Consider the following 12,463-nt stretch of genomic DNA (forward strand, 5'->3'; position numbering starts at 1 on the left):
CAGACACTGTCATGTGGCGCAAATGGAGGGAAGTGGATACCCACAAGCAGCCCAGAAGAAGCAAGTAAGGAAAGGAAGTGAAAGGAGCCATAAGTGCCACCTCTCAGCGACATTTGTTACTTCCTATCGCTACAATATTAACAATAAAAAAAATAATTATATTAAAATTCTGAAATATGTGTAATTATTTATTCTCAGCTAAATCTTTGTATTAAGTAAATATATGTCTTAAATCTCAGAAGCAGTGATTTTAAAAAAATTACCTTTACACTGGAACTGCCGTCAGCCGGGGTCTCGGGCTCGATTCCCGCGGCGAGTCTAAGGGGCTGGTTGTGGATTATGGTTTTATTTTCCGGGAGGGCGCCAGGCTAGCTCGTGCGTCTAACCATTTGTGTGGGTCTATCGGCCCCAGCAGGCTTCCCTAGACTCGGTGACTTGGATTTAATGGTGTAATCTAGCTGCTAATGAAACATGATGGCACTCCCTATTCAGCATAGATGGCTGGTGCCTAACTACGCAACAGAAACATTCATTTGCACTCGTGAATGTGGGTTACACATATTTATTGACGAACATGGATTGTACACGGCACGAGACTTGATTAGTTCTTTGGACAGAAATGGATACACGAGAATTCCACGACACTATACTCTTGATTGTGTTAGGAATATCTCTCCCTAGGGTAGTTCGTCGTAGGGGAGGTTTAGTTGTCACTTGGAGTCGGCCACGTCTGTATATTAAAGATAACAGGTGGTAAGCCTAATTGGCGTGTGCGAATTATTCACATTAAATTAATCCCGAGGGGATGTGGTTGAGGCTGGCAGACGTTTTCTCGGCTGTGTTAACTAAAGTTCTGTCTCCTGGAGCCGGCCATGTCCGGATAATGGCTGTCCTTAAGGCGGCTCTGTGGTCCGTGGCCTTAAGGCAGAAATTAACGACCCCCAGGTTAATCCCTGCACCGTAAAAACCGACCCAGGGTCGCGTGGGGAGTTGACGTAAAAGAAGGTTTGAGATGCGACTATAATTACCAGTGTGAGGAATTAAAGAATTGCAAGTTGAAGGCTCCCCATGGAATGAACACTTTTCGCCCCGGGCCGCGAGCTGATCAGAACTGCCGGAGGAGGAGGCGTGCTGCGGAGTTGTTGAGGGGGGGGGGGGAGGGGGAACAGTTCCGCCGTGTGCCAAGCCACGAGTAAAGAAAAAGATTACCGTTATTCGGTTTAATATTTGATAACTTACTCACTAAATGTACATGACCCTTGTGCGATTAATTATTTTTTAGGTGATAATTTCATTTCTGAACATTGACTAAAGTTTTAATTGCTAACATTGAAACTTTATTATTTGAAAAAAATGAGTCAAAGGAAAGACTCGCAATTAAATGTTAAAAACCACTGGTTCTGTTTATGTTTGTGGTTTTTTCTGGATGTTGCTTCAGCATTTTACCTTACTCTTAATTTAAGCCCTTGGGCCGTGATGAAACTTAAGGGGCGTTCGTTAATTACTGTGCTATGAGGGGGACTTGCACTCGTGTGCTACGACGCACTTTTCGAATTACGTATTGATTAAATGGGATTGTTTTACAAGTGCGTTCAACGATTAATTGACGGTTGTTCGTGCTAGGTGGAGTTCTGTGGCAAAATTGTAACACTGGGAGTACTTGCGTCACAGCTCCGTGCTTGACCTGGGTTGGGTTTGCTAGGGGTGCGTTCCACCAGAGGGAGCCAATACTGGTGGGCTGAGACCGGGCCAGATGGCCTCCAGCGGTACGACGTCAGAACATATTCAGATATTAAGGAGAGGAGTTGGGGCGAGACTCTTCCCTCGCCCAGAGAAAATCCTAATTAATACGGAAAAATATATCTATTCACACCAAAAAAAGGAAAATAATTTGAAAGCAATCAACAGGCAAAGAGGTTCTATTCCTCCCCGAAAAATGAAATCCTTCATTCACTTGGCTTGCAACTTCGTGATGTACTTTACTATGAGACCATTATGGCTTATTACCAACCAACAAGAAGTTTGTGTTTGTATAGGTTTCCTGAATGTTTGTTTTTAATTAGTTTTAGTCATGTTACATTTATATCATGAGAGTATTTCAGTATTAGTTCATGCACTTGTATGTTTGCATTGCTAATGATTTGTGAGAAAATGTTGGTATACACTACATGTATGGGTTGGCAAATATGGCGAGGGGGACAGTCACCTACTGGCTGCTCACTTCGACAGATGCTTCGTGAACTATCTATACCGACTGGCATCTTTTCGTGCTCATGGAGACCCGACATATTTGTGCATTCTTACATCATTTTTGTTAGTTAAATGTTTTAATACTGTCACTTTCTTCATTTCTAGTTGTAATAGTGTGAGCTCGTTTAAACTGTTGCTGCAAGATAACTGTGTAATAGTTGTATATAATGTTTGAGTTATTCTAGGGTGTTTATGTTACAATTACGGGTAGCGATACAGGCGCATTCACATTACTTCTCATTATTAAGCGAGCCTACTATCTTCACTGGTGTGTCAGGGTTATTGACAGTGTTATCGTAAGGCTTCCCAGTTGTCTGTACCTGAACTCGCGCCCTTCTAAGTTAGTCTGCACACATATAAGCGCAATTATAGCCTCACTGTTCGTTCCACCACCTTACTATCCTTTCTGTCTTATTCTACTGTGAAATGAGATATGGTGCACTGTGTTACCTTTCCTTCTACACCAGCTGGCGCTCAACCCTTTCACACTTGTTTCCCCTCTTTCTCTAAGCCTTAACCTTGCATACTCATCATCGAAGAGCAGTAGCATGACGCGCTTCTGCCTTTACATACAGCAAAGAAACCCATGGTGGCTGTGAACGGTGAATATTTGCCATAAAAAATATGTTAGGCTATACAGCACAGTTAGGTATGTAGGCCAGATTAGATATAAGTGTAAAATACTGATATAAAATACTATTTTTAACAATTATTAATTTCATGAAACTTTTTTATTCTTTGTATTTTTTCAGACACACATATATACACACATGCACACACACGACACCCATTGGTGTTCCCTCAGAGCACAGGTCATTATGTCCCATCAACACACTTTTGGGTGGTTGGGGGGGGGGGGGGGAGATCGAGTCCAGGAGTGAGCTACCCAAATAGGTGTTTTGGTGCGGGAAAGTGCAATGCGGTGAACACGTACTGCCATCGGCATGGGCGGCTATCGATTAGGGCAAGTTGTTTTGTCAACTATTAAAATAACAATGTGGACCCACTATAAACTGTATACTATTCTTTTTACTTATTATATAATTTAGAATTATCCACAGTGTGCCTAAATTCATTTTCAAACATAGCTAGAACCGACTTATGTTCCCTATGCATTTTTGTAAGCGACCGCTAGTGGCCGGTGCTCTTCGAGGTCTCGCGCAGTTGGATCTCTCTCTGTGCCAGGTTCGGACACATGCCACACATTCATGGGTTACTGGAATGACACCGCAACAGACCACCATCATAACGTTACTACTGCTGTTACTCATGTAATGGTTTACCGGACTGTAGTGACCAGACCTAGTGCATCGGGATGAGCTACCAGCTCCCGTTCGGAATTGGCTATGCACTGGGACAGCACCTTGTAAAAGAGCCGTAGTGTATATGGCATGTGTGTGTGTGTGTATTCGCCAATATGCAGGAGGCTGATTTGGGCTAAGAGCTCATAATATCTACCAGCAATGGTATCTAAACGATTTGACTGTTCATGTTCATCAATTAAATAAGCTATAATAAGATAATTTATATGTTAGTTAGTTGCTGGCATCAATCAGTTAGTGTGCAATGGACCACTATTTATACTAAATTTGCCTCTACATGGTGAAAATTTTGACTATGCCTCAGGCATTGCATACCTGTCGATAAACACTTGCAAGCATAACATTAGGGGCGATTTTTTATTGACTCATAATTCTCAACAAAGTGATATCAAATTGACATTTTACCTCCTTGGCCTTTATTTAAAGTAGGTCCCAATCCCATATATACTGTCTGCCATTCACCGCGTGCTATCGGAGAAATTCCGCATGATAAACAGCCACAGTCAGGGATCAGTGTGTAATTATAAGAGAATACAAGAGATTATGGATGGTCAGACTGTTACATCAATACAGATTGGTAATATTTTATTTTAAATTCCTTCATTGTTTGTGACATCGCTTCCGTCTATGCACACAGAAATGGCATCCCTGGAGCAAAAAATACTTCAATTCAAGTAGGGCCATTATCAGGGACAGACCCTGCCCTGTTGAGTTCTACCATTTTATTTGCTGTAACCGATTATTTAGCTTTAAGAGTTCAATTTTTCATTTAAAACATGTTTCGTCAAGCTCCACGAGTGCCCCAACACTTTTGAGCAGGGTACATAATCACTCTTCATGGTTGTGTGAATCTCGTGCAATGTGACACATGGCCAGGCAATCATATCCGGTACCACCCGACTCCAGGAATTGGGAAGCCTTCATTTCACAGACGAGGGAGCCACACCCGAAGTTCCCCGAAGTTCATGCTCGCTTTTTTTCCGTACCACAACAGGTGTGTATTTATTTGGGATGTAGCTTACTCATACGTCATACGCCGTTCTATCTCATTGTATAAACCAGTGTGGCATATTTTGCGGTCGATTAGGATAGGTTAGCTACATTATAAATACTTTAAAACATTGTGGATGGTTGGTTATATTTGGTAAGTATAGCTACATTAAAAATACTGTAAAATCATTTTATGGTTGCTTAGCAAATAACTTTTCAATATGTAGCTATCCAATGCTAGGAAACCGTTTACATGATTTCACAGTATCTTTAATATAGCTATCCTAACCAAATCAACCGTCCACAATGTTTTAAAGTATTTATAATGTAGCTAACCTAACCTAATTTACCATTAGTTATCATGAGTTTGTCATGTCCACCAGTTTGGCCTCGGCTGGTATGATAGCACAAGCCCCAAATGCGCCACCCCTCCTACACAATCTATGGGGAGGAAAGTTAGTTCGCCACCCGCCCCTAGATGGCAGACAAAGGAGAATGTAAATTAAGGTAACTTTGTCTACCTGCCCAGCCTAATTCAGGACAAATATGTAAATACCCAGTGTGGTATCATGAAGCCTTTAAATTATACAAGTGAATGTAAAGAGCATTGTAATTCAAATATGTATGCACAGGAAGGGTACATATGTGCCCTCCCTGATGAATATGTACATACATTGTATATTTATTCTGGCTGAGCCAAGCCAGGCGGAAGTCGGTGGTCGTCTCTCGGGGCGTGCGCATCTCTCTCGCGGGCTGTTGGCTGGGAGTTCCCTGCGACCTATTGGGTATCCGTAGGCTGGCAGTGCGTGTTGGTTTTGTGTGCGTGCTGGGGGCGGCCTAGCAGCGCCAACTGCTACCGACCGCGTCCCGCGGGTGGCGGATACGGGAGCCCAGCTCGAGAGTTGCAATCTCGCTGGGGTGGCTGTGAATAACCAATAGCAGTCCGCGGACCAATGGCCGGCCTGTGGAGTCGTTATCACGGCTGTCGGGGAGAAAGGTAGCCTGAATGTAGCTCGGCGCGCGGCAGAAAGCAGCTTCGTCGGCGAAGGCACCGCAGGGGAGCTCAATGTGCCCTGGATGCGAAGTGTAGACGAACTGCGGGCTGGAACTTGCGGAGCTGTGGACTGCCGCGCGCGCAACGGAACTGAACAGCATCGGAATTCTGAAGGAAGAGATGGCGGCGCCTTCAAGTTGGGGCCCTGTTGGAGCCAGTGGTAGCCTGGGCGGCGCGACCTTCAACCGACCCGGGAATTTGGGGGGCAAGAGGGTCCGACTCGCAAGATACTTCATTCGCCTGAACGACTTACCCCCACCCTGGCTTGAAAGGTCGTTGGCTGTTGACTGGAAGAAGGAAGATGAAGATGGCGCAATGTCAGGCTGCCTTTCGCTCCGAGAGCCAGCAGTTCGAGCCGGTTTACTGGCTCGTCTGCCCACTTCTGTCTTAACTGTGGCTGCCTGGGCAGCTGTGGCTGGGCTGACGTGAAGTCGCCCGCCCCTGGGGGCGCATGCGCCCCTGGCTAATAATAACCCAGGAGCTCCCAACTTTAAATGCGGGCCGCAAGGCCCAAGCACCCAACTCCACCAAGGTTGATTTTCAGCCCCTCCAACTCTTCTTACCTGGACCCTTCTTCCTCTTGTCCAGTAGTTACCTGCTTGCTTAATGCATGTTAATTGATCCCCGCATGAACCGGCCCAGGGTTTTCCCTGTGTCTATGCAGGTTTTACCTGGGTCACACTTAGCTAGCTTTTAAGCTAGGCGACCAATGGGGCGTCAGTCATGGCGCCAATCGCAGCCATGGCTGGCCAATAAACCCCAATAAGCACATGATGCACGCGCCCTTGTCCTGCATGGTTAAAAACCCGCATGGTAGAGTGTATAGGCTTCGGCCTGAGACACACTTAGGTCCTCCCCTAACCTGGACCCTCCCCTACACACTTAGAATTAACTTAGGCTAGGAAAAAATCTAAAAAAAATCGCCAGGCGGAAAGCTCTCTCTAGTAATTTCTGGGCTAATAAAAGTTTCAGAATACTTGAGCAGTATTATTTGGGCAGCGACCTCTCCGGAGGACCACTCCTCCTTCCTACCTCTCCCTGCTCTTGGGCAGCGACCCCTGCTCGGAGACCGCTCCCACTCTCCCCCCTCCCCTCTGCCTGGGACAAGTCAAGTTGTCCAAAATAAACATTCACGGACACATGGCAAACGAAAAATATGGTGGCGTAGGTACAAATAAATACCGTTGCCTTGTTTATGGTCTTTCCTTTTATCAACACCACCATATTTATTTACAATGAAAAAAAAAAAACACGAAGAAGCACGATCGGGCGTTTAGCTCTCTCGTCTGTGAAAAGATGGCTTCCCCCAGGAATTAGTTATTTTATTTATCGACCAGGTATGTGCATCGTCAGCTACAATGTTCCAGACTGAAGTCGTTGTGCTGAGTTATTCATCAAAGTTCTGCAGTGCTATTTGTTGGTACATTCGTGCAGTGCACTTATCAGTGTTCACCCCACAAAAATAAACCAGCAATGTCCCAAACACGTGAACCAATTATCTGTGTATTTTGTCTGCCGATTACCACCGTTCTCGGTGTGAATGTGTTCTCCGGAAGTGCAGTCATATCAAAAGATTCATAACATTGGAATGAATAGAGTTAATATAGTATACCTAATTACTTTAATTATCATAAGGAATCACCTTAAGAAGCAATTCTGGTTTGTTTATGTACGGCTTGTATTTGTTCATATAAAATAGTTGAAAGTTTATAGTTACACATGTTAATCTAGGTGATTATTATTATTGTTTTGTATACCAGTGTGAATTTTTTTTTAAATAAACCTTCTTGCTCTGTGTTTTTATCCATGGTTCTTTATTTAGTGTGTTTATAAAATATTATAGTATTTATATTATTGATTATATACAATTATTGTGTGTGCTTAATGTCTTTTTTTTTCACACCATTAACTAGTTTTTACAGATGTTATTGAATACTTCAGTGAAAGTATATTTCTACGATGTGGCTGGCATTGTACGCGCGGTTAAATTATTTCTGGAAAGCATTTAAGGTAATGTTTGTTTCTAACTGATAGTTTAAGGTACTCACTTTCCCGTGTTTCTATGTTTGAAGCTCTTGAAGAGGAGGCACACAATATTTTGATTTAGGTGTTCCAGGTTTTCACCCTTGGAAATTAAAAGTTGCATTGTCTCACTTACAACATTGCAGTTTTGCTTTGGTTCATTAAACATTAGTATGTATTGTATAATGGATTTATATTCCGACGCACATAACCCATAAAATGAGCGAACCACTAATATCAATAAAAGGGCGATACGAACTGAAGCCATAGAATAAACACCTAACTGACGGAATGACATGTGGGGGAACAGGGAAAAAATATATATATATAATCATATATATAAATTCGTGTGAGTGATCTGACTATTGGCTGGCTGGCAGCCTGGCGGGAAACGACTAAAGTCGCCCGCCCCCAAAACAACCAGTGCCACCAAAACCAATGCGCACAGCAATGTGCAAGCCCCCAACCCCCCGCATGGTAGACTCTTTTCTACTCTGTCCAGCTCTTCTTCCGGAACCATCCTTCTGTTTCCTGTAATCAACATGCTTGCCAATAATGCATTAAATGTTGCATCCCGCATGTAAGTGCCCAGGGTTTTCCCTGTGTCTATGCAGGTTTTACCTGGACCCAACTTATCTAGTTCATAGTCTAGAATAGTCAGTGAGAGGAGTTAGTCATGGCGCCAATCGCTACCATGGCTGGCCAATCCCCTCCTAGCACATGATACATGCTCCCTCTCACGCATGGCTTAAACCCTGCATGCGTATGAGCTTCGGCCTGAGACGCAATTAAAGTCTTTCCCTAACCAAGACCCCTCCCAAATACACTTAGTTTTAATTTAGGTTAGGAAAAAAAATTGATCTGACTCCTGCACCCTCGTGAACCTCACTGAGATAAATTGGCCATAAGAGTACACTGGTGTATTTATGAGCTTGTAAATAAGGGGCCTTTCCTTCCTCAACCATCTTTTGAAACTATTGTTTTATCAGTTGCTAACTTCAATCAGAATAAAGGAAGTGGAAATATTCTGCCAATGAAGTATCCCTTGAAATTTCCTCAAAGAATAGGTGAACAATTTCAACATTATTACTATGCCGTCAGCCGCGGTCTCGTGTTCGATGTCGGGCGCAAGTCCTAGCGGGGTGGCTGGGTTTTTTTAGAGATTTATTTTCCGGGAGGGCGCCAGGCTAGCTCGGTGTCTAACCGTGTGATGGTCGTGGGTTCGTTGCCCCAGCGTGGCCCGCTAGAACCGTCGGCGGTGATGAAATTTGGTTCCTGATTAGGTTGGGTTGTTTAGGTTAATTTAAATACACTGTTCTGGTTGGTTTACGGGTCGCACGTCGCGCACGGGAGGTGCAGGGTGGACGTTTTATTGTTCACGTTTTACACTGGTTCATTACAATGGGTGCGAGATCTACTCGGCGGTACATGACTGCCAGTGAGGCGTCGGAACACGTAGAAGTTTTGGTTACACTATTACACGATTACACTTGAAAAAACTGCACACTGTGGTGCTCTTACATACACGATTACACTCCACATGTTATCTAAGGGGGACACCTGCGTGCCTCTACGTGTGTTTACTTATTAAGCCCTCACGCCAGTCGAGGGTGGGGGGGGGGAAGCTTGATTTTTTGTCGGCCAATCCCGTAAATCGTCTCTACGTTGTGGGCCGGGCCACTTGCGTGGGCCGCGGTCCGCAGGCTAAATTAGGTTCACAAGCGAAGTGTCGTTATGGCCGGTACCGGTGCACACTGCTTTTAGTTAAAGTTCTGCGGTGGCGGGAGTCGGCCCGTGCCGTTCGCTGAACTGCCCTGCGTAGCAACTGGTGCGGGGAGTTTTATTAATGAGCGGCTGGGTTAGTCCCTACACCGGAAAAAGGACTGGGGACACACGGGGAGTTTAATTGTAAGAGAAAAGGTTGATGTTTAAATGACTATATTTACCAGAAGTGCTCGGTCGGTGAACAAAGGGTGATGACTCCCCATGGAACACACGTCCGCCCCGGCCCGCGAGCTGCTCTCAACTGGCGTGTGACCCTGGCGCGAGGGAAGGGCTCGGCCGTTCTCTCGCGCCAAAGTTTCCCAAGTTCCCTTATTCGGAAATTACTATGTTTACAAAAGGCTGAAGGCCGCTTAAAATTCATAATATTATTACTAACGACAAGTTCTGACAAAATACTCTCATAAATAATTGCAATTTAGTGTTTCACGTAATAAAGTTTGAATTTGTAACGTCACACCAGAGACTGTCTGTCTCTTGTTAACCGCTCCGGGGTAATCAATTATGTAAGCACTGGGTTGCACACTGATGTTAATTAGTTGCTGTATTCAAATTAGGCTAAAGGCAGCAAGGGGGGCACTCACACACGTATTGTTTACTTAATACGTGTGAGTGACCCGGGCACTCCTACGTCGCACTCTATTAGTTAGGGGCTTTTGTTTGTTTCTGATTAATTAATTATTGTGTGGGGAATTTTTTAGGCACGGGGAGTGCGTTGCATGTGTAATTAAAATGGTTCGCTATTCTCTACCTTGGGCTGCGGTCCGCTCACTTGACTCAGGTGGGCCATGGCTAGGGGTGCTTTCCGTTAGCGGAGCCGAGTACTGGCATGTGCAGGTCGGGCTTTGGGGTGGCCTTCGGCCGTACGATGTCAACTATAGCAAAATTAATTAAAAATTTAAATGGGCAACATATTGTGACTTCAAAGTTACGAAAAATCCTTGAAATATAAGTGGACTTCCTAGAATCGAGTTGTAGCTCTAATAAGTTAATATAGCTACGAATGTTTGCCCCAGGATATTAGGTTATACAAAGTTTAGCTACAAAAAGCGAGGTTATTTAGGCTTGATTTTAAGTTTAAGAAGTTATTTGTCCTAATTCTAGCCAAATCAACAGATATTAATGTTTTAGCAATATGTACCTAATTGATAATGATCGTTTTCATTTGAGTTTCATATTTTTTTTGTGTGTGTAAACATTTTAGCTCTCGGTATACGGTATTTTGTAGGAGTAATTTCGTGAAAATGGAATTCAGACCAACTTGCAGCAACATAAAACCGCATATAGTCACTTTCGTAAAAAATTAGAGTACCGTACATACCAAATGTATTGTTGTGCAAAACTTAACTCTATACTAAAAAGTAAAACTATCCTTTAATACTTTATGTCATAATATATAGTCATAAAAAGAAATGACAACTTATGTAGTAATATGTTTAAAATGATGGCATTAATATTTTGAGAATCTTTAGTTAACAAAATGAAAAGTTTAGATAGTGCAGCGTTCGTCAATCAGTAGAGTGACACGGAACGGTTAGCCAACGTGTATTGGACCCTGGTTGAAACTCTAAATTTCCTACTTAAAATTTTACTGTTAAATCTTACAAAATAAAACAGCTCAATATAGCTAAGGTTTGTTAGTAGGAAGGAAGTATTTACAGAACAATTTATGCTAATGAAGCAAAAACAAGTTTACATACATATACTTAGTGTGCCGTCGTCCGGGGTCTCGGGCTCGAGTCCCGGTGTGGCTCCTAGTGGGAAAAGGCGGCTCTTGATATGTATTGTCCGGGTGGGCGCCAGACTAGCTCGGTTCTAGTCGTGAATTTGGGGTCGTGGGTGTATGTGCCCCTGCGTGGCCCATTAGGGCCGGCGGCGGTGTTGCGTGAGATGATGTTTAAATAAGAGACGTGGAGTTGAGGTGGCGGTGTCGTACCTTTTATTCATAGGAGCGAGTCGTACACAATACAACACTCTACAGAGGTCCCCGGGGGGGGGGGGGGGGGTTTACTCGTTATTCCGTGGCGCCGTATTGTTTGTGTTCCGCGTTACGTGGGCCTCGGACGCTGTTACGTCTCATACGTCTCACTGGTTACACGGGTAACGTAATTTCGTAACACAAAGGCGGGACACAAAATACACTGAATTAAGAGGGTGCGCACAAGTTACGTGGCACTCGTTACTCGGGTAACGTAAGTTAGTAATACAAAATACGGGACACAAAAATACACTGAATTAAGGGGGCGCGCACAAGTTACGTGGCACTCGTTACTCGGGTAACGTAAGTTAGCAATACAAAATACGGGACACAAAAATACACTGAATTAAGGGGGCGCGCACAAGTTACGTGGCACTCGTTACTCGGATAACGTAAGTTAGTAATACAAAATACGGGACACAAAAATACACTGAATTAAGGGGTGGACGGTTGGAGACGGCCAACCCCGTATACGAATGTCTCTGCGCGGGTGTTGTGCCCACTGTGGTGAAACACGCACCGCGATTAAGTTTGTCCAAGCTCCCTTGCGGGTTTGTGGTCAGCGCCGTGCGCGTGACCTTAATAAAGTTCTGTGAGTTGCCGGAGGCGGCCCGTGCCGTATACTGAAGATCAACCCCGCTGACCAAGTGTGGTGCGGGGTGTCTTTAAACTGATGCGGTCGGATTAGGTCCTGGACCGAAAAAAGGGACCGGGTGCTCACGGAGAGGTTAATTAGAAAAAAGGGTTCTGTTAATTAGTGACTATATTTACCGGACGTTACTTTCGATGTAGACAAAGGATGAGGCCTCTCCGTGGGACGTAGGTCCGCCCCGGTCCGTGAGCTGCGCTGAACTGCCGAACTGGCATGGCGTCCGAGGGAGGCTCGGCCTCTCTTGCGCCAGGTTTGACCTCATTACGCTAGACTCTAAATGGGTGTGTCTGGAAGAGACTTTATTGTCGCTAAAATCCTAATTTAATGTTCCAGGAGGAATGGGTACGGTTCTTCTCTTGTCTACTCAGGTTTTCGCGGGTTTGCCTTTAATCGCTGTTCGGCTCGCCTGACTC

General features: G+C 44.3%; 1 protein-coding gene across 2 annotated transcripts in view; it reads left to right on the forward strand.

Moving 5' to 3' along the window:
- The first annotated feature begins 7,410 nt into the window (after positions 1-7,410).
- LOC134530714 (uncharacterized) overlaps positions 7,411-12,463 on the forward strand; it is a 50,771-nt gene continuing 45,718 nt past the window's right edge. The window contains exon 1 of one of the 2 annotated variants that reach the window (XM_063365829.1): positions 7,411-7,626. In XM_063365829.1, the coding sequence (XP_063221899.1) occupies positions 7,576-7,626 (51 nt within the window). In that variant the 5' untranslated portion in view covers positions 7,411-7,575. The remainder of the gene's footprint in view (positions 7,627-12,463) is intronic. The other variant, XM_063365821.1, reaches the window with a different exon arrangement.

This window comes from Bacillus rossius, chromosome 1 (assembly GCF_032445375.1).
Source record: "Bacillus rossius redtenbacheri isolate Brsri chromosome 1, Brsri_v3, whole genome shotgun sequence".
Classification (NCBI taxonomy): Eukaryota; Metazoa; Arthropoda; class Insecta; order Phasmatodea; family Bacillidae; genus Bacillus; species Bacillus rossius.